At 47.8% G+C, this 7,016-nt stretch overlaps 1 protein-coding gene across 1 annotated transcript; it reads right to left on the bottom strand.

Moving 5' to 3' along the window:
• Window positions 1-3,754: 3,754 nt before the first annotated feature.
• Window positions 3,755-5,560, bottom strand: LOC103653384 (endo-1,3(4)-beta-D-glucanase-like). Its single transcript, NM_001301451.2, has 7 exons — window positions 5,264-5,560; window positions 5,117-5,138; window positions 4,860-4,977; window positions 4,618-4,705; window positions 4,394-4,483; window positions 4,208-4,308; window positions 3,755-4,119 (listed from the first exon to the last, which is right to left on the bottom strand). The coding sequence occupies exons 1-7, from the start codon at window positions 5,496-5,498 to the stop codon at window positions 3,979-3,981; spliced, it is 795 nt and encodes a 264-aa protein (NP_001288380.2). The 5' UTR covers window positions 5,499-5,560; the 3' UTR covers window positions 3,755-3,978.
• Window positions 5,561-7,016: the final 1,456 nt, after the last annotated feature.

The raw sequence follows: 7,016 nt of genomic DNA, 5'->3' as shown, positions 1-7,016 counted from the left end.
CGGACCCCCTGGACCGCGGTTCTAGATACTAGGACACCCGTCGCAGAGTGGTGGAGTGTGCAGGCTTACGGTACTGGACCAGGCTAAGCGGCTACACGGCTTCGAACCACCCCAGGAGACAAGCATCCATTCTCTAGAACCGAACCCTAGGTTACCGGATCCATAGGACTATAGCTCCAAATACTAGGGTGCTCGTCACAAAGTGGTGGAGTGTGCAGGCCTAGGGTACGGAACCATGCTAAGCGGCTACTCAGCTCTGGACCACTCCATGGAACGAGCTCCCGTTCTCCAGAGCCGGCCCCCAGGCTGCCGGACCCTCCTGCTTTCACAGAGGGGTCCTAAACTGCAAGCCTGGCCACTCAATTCGGATGTCATCATGCCGGAACAGATGGGAACTGCACGGGTGGGTTAGATAAAAAATAATATCCGGATACTACAGGATAAAACCATGGAGGCAGGAGGATAAAATTGTCATAGAAGCACATCTGAGGGGGTAAATCTTCTCTTTATAACTCGACATGCATGGGTGCAGGCCAACAGGCTGGCGTACATGTATGCACAACCTAGTTACAAAAGGGAGAAAAACTCAACCCCTTAGACTTGCTCCTATGGATAGAACTCACAGAGACGCTCTAGGGGTTAGGAAGAGGTACTCCAGCTGTAGCAAGGTGGTTACCCCTGGGTCGGCACATCTGTCACCTTGAATGGTCCTTCCCAGCTGGGGGAGAGTTTACGTCCGGCTCCGCCCGTTGGCTTACGTCACATGCGGCTGGCCACGTGGCAGCATCGGGTCTCCGCCTGAGCGGGGAGCAGGGACGTACTCAATACGGTCCAGACACGTGTTGGCTCCAGACCCCCACTTGGCCTTCAACAAGGTCTGGGTACTCCTTCTCCTAGAATCCCGGGACCTTGTTGTGAGCGACCTGGGCCCCACATAAGGAGGTCCGGGACCTGTCTCGGGGGTCCGGTCTGTACTTTCGGGGAGGTCCTGGACCCTGCCCGAAGGTTCGGGCTGTGTATCCAGGGGTCCGGCATTTTCCCGTGTGGGTCCAGACCCACTGTTGACACCATGGAGTATATTGTCTTTCTTGGCCACATGGCAGCCCTGGAGCCGTCCACGTTGTGGGGTCAGGTATTGTTTGCCACGCGACTACGGATAGCCGCATGGACACCGTGCCTTCATACTGTAGTAACGGGTACCCCTATTCCAGGGTACTGACAGCTTCCTATATGCTTCTAATGTCTTCCTTTTCGGTGGTAGATGCCAAAGGGGGAGAAGTTGTAGGGACCAAAGCAATGAAATGTTATCAAACACCAAATACCACCAATTTAAAATTTTGATCTTTCAGGTGGTTTTGGTTCTTTGGTCTAAATTAGGAATCAAGGGGAGGCTTAAGTCCATAATATCACATTGAGGGGACAAACATGCATCCTAACAAGAAGATTGTATATTTTCATTCAAATGTTTATATATTTGCTTGCATTGGTTGTTTGGTCATCAATCACCAAAAGGGGAGATTGTAAGGAAAATGGAGCCCGAGCCATTTGGCTCAATAGGTTTTGGTGTTTGATCAATATAACCTGTGAACTAATGTGTTTGCTAGTGTTTATGTTTGTAGTTCACGGGATGCTAAAGTTACTTGGACTAAGGCATTGAGGAAAGCAACACCTCAAAAGAATACATTATGAAGATCACAAGAAGATCAACAAGTATGAAGCAAAGTCCAAGAAACGAAAACAAGTGTTGCCGTTGGCGGACTGTCCGGCTGATAGCACCAAACTGTCCGGTGCACCCAGGAACAGTAGCCCAATGGCTAGTTCCAGGTGGCACTGGTGGAGAGAAGCCACCGGACTATCCGGTGTGACACGTGGACTATCTGGTGTAAAAGCCTGCAGCGCCAACGATCACCTGCGGTGTCAGTCCAACGGCTAGGTGCACCAGACAGGGGCACCAAACTATCTGGTGTGCCGCAGAGAGCAGCAGGTTTTCTTCAACGGCTAGTTTTGTGTTGGGGTCTATAAATACCACCCAACTGGCGATTTCAAGGTGTGGGAGCCCAAGTAACATACCAAGGCATATAAAGACATTCACAAGTACTCATACACCCAAGTGCTTAATAGAATCACTCGTTGATTAGTGTAGGTGCTTTGCAAAGTGCTTAGGTTAGTTAGACCGCTCTAGCGCTTGTTCTAGGTGAATCCTAGTTAGTTGAGTGAGTTTAGAAAAACCACAAAACCCCTCGTCTCTTGTGCGAGCCGTTGTAATTGTACCGAGTGGGGCGAGAGTCTTGCAAGACCGTGACAACCGCGTTTGTGTCACGGCCGCCACCATGTACCGGAGGGAACGAGGCCCACGGTATTTTCAGCCGAAAGCACGATAGTGGAGACGACGTGGAGCGTCCGAGAGGAGCCGGAAGCGGAGCACCACTTGCGCGTGGAGAAGGCCCGCTGCTCTCTACGGAGTTACTCAACCGTGGTGCTTGGCCCTCGCGTGGGCTTCCCTTTGTGTAGGGGCACCAACGAGGATTAGTCGGGACCTTGCGTAGTTCCGGATACCTCGGTAAAAATACCAGCATCATCCACGAGAGTTTACATCTCTACCTTGCTCTTTAGCTTCCGCATTTACATTAAGCATTGAAGTTTCAATCTTGTCTTTATACTTAAATTGTTGAGGATTGAAACTTAGACATTGCGGTAGAGATAGCAACACTTAAACAAAACCTAGTTTGCACATTCTAGTTTGATTATTTGCATAGGTTTTTATTTAGGGATTTATTTGGGGCCTAGTTTAGAGAAAGTTTTAGAAGTCCTAATTCATCCCTCCCCCTCTTAGGTGTCACTTGTTTCATTCAGACATTTAGAGCTTGTTCATGAATACATAACAACAATGTGGTTGTGTTTTTCAGTTTTTGATGAGCATGTTCACTGGAGCAAAAGGCTAAACCTTTGAAGAGATGCCAGGTGCAAACTAACCAAGATCTACATGGCACTTTGCTTGAAGCATCCATTCTTTTGTGAATGATTTTGTAAAGTGTTTGCAAACATGTGCAAAACACACTAGATGTAGTTTTTTTGTGAAAAAACATGTGCAAAGTCCATTGATTTTTTGTTTATGTGATATGTGGATTAGTCATTGTGGAAAACTAATTAATTATGTATGTTTATCTGATTATGTGTATAAAAAGCTATGATTTGTGGTGCTTTTGTGTATATATCGGATATGTCGTTGTTAAATGCTAATTGACTATTTATTATTGGTAATAACAACTGTCAGTACCACAACTTTCTGTTGGTTGCTAAATATACGATATCAACAACAGACGATCGATTACTAAAAAGATGTCGGTCGCTAAAACTTTTAGCGACGTCACTTGCAAAAACCATCCGTATAGATCGCTCTGACCAACCGAATGCGTTTTTAGCAACCAACCTAGGTCGTCGTAAATGAAGCGTCATGTAGTGCGATGGCTTTTCAAAACCATGAGTTGTGTGGCTCTAGGTAGCGACGATAGATTTCATAGTTTAGAAGGGTTTGATCATTGATGTTCGTACAAGCTAGTACCGATACAAAGAGCCGTGGCTCTGCTTGTATCCACGCGCGCGTAGGTGGAGACGACAAAGAGCCGGTTCAGTTGGCCCAGTCCAGCCCAGATACAAGCGCACTAGGCTTCCTGGCCCGTTAGCCATTTCCACGACTTGGCCCAGCGTCACCTGAGGCGCGTGGAGATGGACTGACAGACAGAGTCAGGCGCGGTTTGAAGCAAACAGGAGGGGTATACCCCTACTGAACTTTATTGCGATCATAAAAAGCAAAAAAAAGAATACAGAGAGTTTGAAGAGACAAAAAATGAAGGAAATTACAGTAGTAGAGGTCTTAGCCATGACAAATCAATCTGGGGAGCCATGAATCGAAACAAAATATCACAGCACTGCAGTGGTTTATTGAATTCAGTCTGGTGGGTGCAGTGCAGGCTTCATTCAGTTGAGGTGCTTGTTGAACCAGCTGACCATGTAGGCGAGGGCCGTCTCTGCGGTCTTGACGGCGAAAGGGTCGGTGGTGTTGTACCTGCAGGCGAACCCGTGCTCGACTCCCTGGAAGATCTTGGCGTAGTAGGGAACCTGTGTGTGCCACCACCACTAGAATAATGAGCTGGCCGGTATCCGATCCACACAGTGTCATTGCAATCAGTCGTAGCTTGGAGCTCACCTCGTGTCTTTCACGCAGCACATGCACGAACCGATACACTTCTTTCGGCGGCGTGGTCGTGTCGTTCTGGGCCCCCAGGATCTCGATCGGCCATTTCACCTCTGTTTCGATTTCGAACCAACACATGCGGTGAGGCTAGTGACGCAGCATAGAAGAAGAGGAGGAGCACACTGCACTGCACTGCACCTTTCATGTCGTCGGCAGTGACGCTGTACGGGTGCGAAAGGCACACAGCTTTGACGTCGCTGGTCTTCCCCACCTCCACGCTCAGCTTCCCTGCCAAGTGCCATGCCAGTGAAGAGGAAGCAGCAGCAACAAGGCCGGATGTGAGAAACAGAACGCTCTATGTGTTGCCTGAACTAAATGGAGGAGTTGGAGTGTTCGTTTCAGTTGGCGTGGATGTCACATACCTCCCCAGCAGTAGCCTCCCACCGCGACGGACTTCCCTTCCTTCTTCAAAGCGGCGAACAGTGGCTTAGCGTCTTCCGCAGCTTTCACCTGTAAAGATCGATAGGATCCCCAACCAACCAATCAATTTTGCTTGCAGTAGTTTCTTGCGATGCGACGCGACGCGAAGAAGAAAAAAAAAAGATGATGGCGATATATATATATATTGATAGGGACAGAGTAACGAAAAGTGCATAGAACAGACCGGAGAGTGAGCCTCGAGCCATTCCGTGAAGTTTTTCTTGTCGTCTAAGTAGTCTCCCTTCAAGAAATCGGGCACGACGACGAAGTACCCTGCCTTGGCGACCTTGTCTGCTATCTGTCTGCGTTATTGAACACCAACCACAGATTTCAGCTAAATCAAGGATGGAATACATATGCTCTGTCTGTTACAAGTCTCCTAAAACTGGGGTACGCCGGAGAAGGAGGAGGAGCAGGAATCGAACGGATGCAGCTATGTACCTGAGCAATGGCGCCTCGTACCCTGCATGCCAGGAATAATCGATTAGAGGGAGAAAGAAAGGAGAGCTTGCTGTCCAAATTTTATTTTTTAAAAAAAAAAGTATGCCCAAACGACTAGAGAGAACTGCGAGAGCGTGTGGTACGGACCGAAGACGTCGGAGGCGAGGACGACGGCGCGGCTCGAGCTCGCGGCGCCGCTGACGTAGGCCCTGAGGCCACCAGGGAGGTCGTGGACGACCTCGCCGGCCTCGGCCAGCTGGCGGCCGTGGATGGACCGGTCTGGCGGGTTGTCCAGGCACTGCGAGTGCGCCTCGGCGGTGGTGGCCGCCGCCGCCGCGAGCACGGCGGCGAGGCAGAGCAGAACCTGCGCGGAAGAAGGCATGGCGCTTGCCGCTTGGAGAGTTGGACGACCTGATGCAGTGGAACAAGAATAATGGTTGTGGGATGTGTTGTGGCTGCCGCATCCCGGCGTTGCGTGCGATATAAATAACACAGGGGCAGCGGGTAGGTTTGGTGGGGAGGGAGCACCGGAGCAGGGAAGAGACATGGCGCATCACGCATCACGCGGTTTAAATTTTGTTATGGACAATGCCATGTGGGCGCGCCAATCAGCACATGGCAGGAGCAAGCAACTGGTGCGCGCACGCTTTAGAGCCGCACCAGCTTTTTTTAATAAAAAAATTGATTAAGAAACGTATCTAAATACTACTTTAGTTTTCGAATATTTATCGTCTGTCAATTTATTATGTGAACTAAACAGCGACAAATAAAAAATAACGTAGGGAGTAGCTAGCTTGATGTGGATGTGCTTGTGGAATGCGGATTACGGATTGGAGCAGAACCTCTACGAATAGGAGAGAGATATTTCAAACAGCACCGCCTATACTTGCTGGTAATTAAACAAACTTTATAAAATATTCCGTCAGTATCAAACATAGTTCTTTGTAGCCTATTTTTTTCGTCCACATTCAATTAAATGATAATGAATATATATACATATGTGAAAACTACATTAATATGTTACTTAATGATAATATGATTAATCTAAAACGAATTAAATTTTGGTATATTTTGGTATGGAGGGAGTACAAAACAGCAGAGGAAAGGAAATGCAAATCATTACCGTTTGACCCTATAGGCAATGATGCCACGAGGGGCACGTGCACGGGCAAAGCCATGATTTAAGTACAGGAGGGACAAATCAAATTGAAGGGGGTTGTTGAGAGGTATTTTACATTGTTAACATGGGATTAGCTGGTAAAATTAGTGGCTCTTATAGAATTAGGAGAGTATTATGGGGACATTGCCCCCCTCTGCCCTCCGTGGCGTTGCCCTTGGGCACGTGTGCAGCAGTGCAACTACCTTCAACATCCAACCTGGTACACGGTGGCAGCACAAAAATATACATGTTTAATGAACTTTCATTGTTTCGAATGCTCCAAGACATATGTCCTAGAATGAGAAAATTCGCTACGGTTTCAGGATGAGAGGTGTAAGGATCTGGTACGTCTAGAAGGGACTGAATAGGCTACCTATAAAAATTCATCTCAAGAAAATGTTAACTCCCTGAACGACACTACTGCTCTAAGCCTGGCAGTACCGGATAACCTTAAAACTCAAACTGATGTCAAACTTTTGCAAATTCTAACAAAATATATAACTAACTTATACCTTGAATATGAAGCTAAAACTAGAGAAGCACAGGAAGCAGAGAGCACGTCCTAGAAAGATGTTCAAGTACGAACTACTAAACCCTAACAACTCAAGTAAACATTTCAGATCAGCACACATTGACATATATTTTATCTCGTGGTTCAGCTTGCCACAAAGACCCGCCTACCTTCATGTTGTTGAGGAGAGCCACAAAGGCAAAGTGGTCATACATCCTTCCTCAGTCTCA

The sequence above is a fragment of the Zea mays genome, chromosome 4 (genome assembly GCF_902167145.1).
Source record: "Zea mays cultivar B73 chromosome 4, Zm-B73-REFERENCE-NAM-5.0, whole genome shotgun sequence".
Taxonomy (NCBI): Eukaryota; Viridiplantae; Streptophyta; class Magnoliopsida; order Poales; family Poaceae; genus Zea; species Zea mays.
The sequence above is the reverse complement of the archived record's forward strand: the minus strand, read 5'-3'. Positions and strand labels throughout refer to the sequence as shown.

Excerpts from the sequence above, each read along its gene's own strand:
- LOC103653384 (NM_001301451.2), bottom strand. The coding sequence starts at position 5,498 with ATGCCTTCTTCCGCGCAGGTTCTGCTCTGCCTCGCCGCCGTGCTCGCG. Across the intron at positions 5,139-5,263 it reads CCTCGCCTCCGACGTCTTCG|GGTACGAGGCGCCATTGCTC; the intron begins GTCCGTACCACA and ends CCTGGCATGCAG. Across the intron at positions 4,484-4,617 it reads GGGAGGCTACTGCTGGGGAG|GGAAGCTGAGCGTGGAGGTG; the intron begins GTATGTGACATC and ends GGCACTTGGCAG.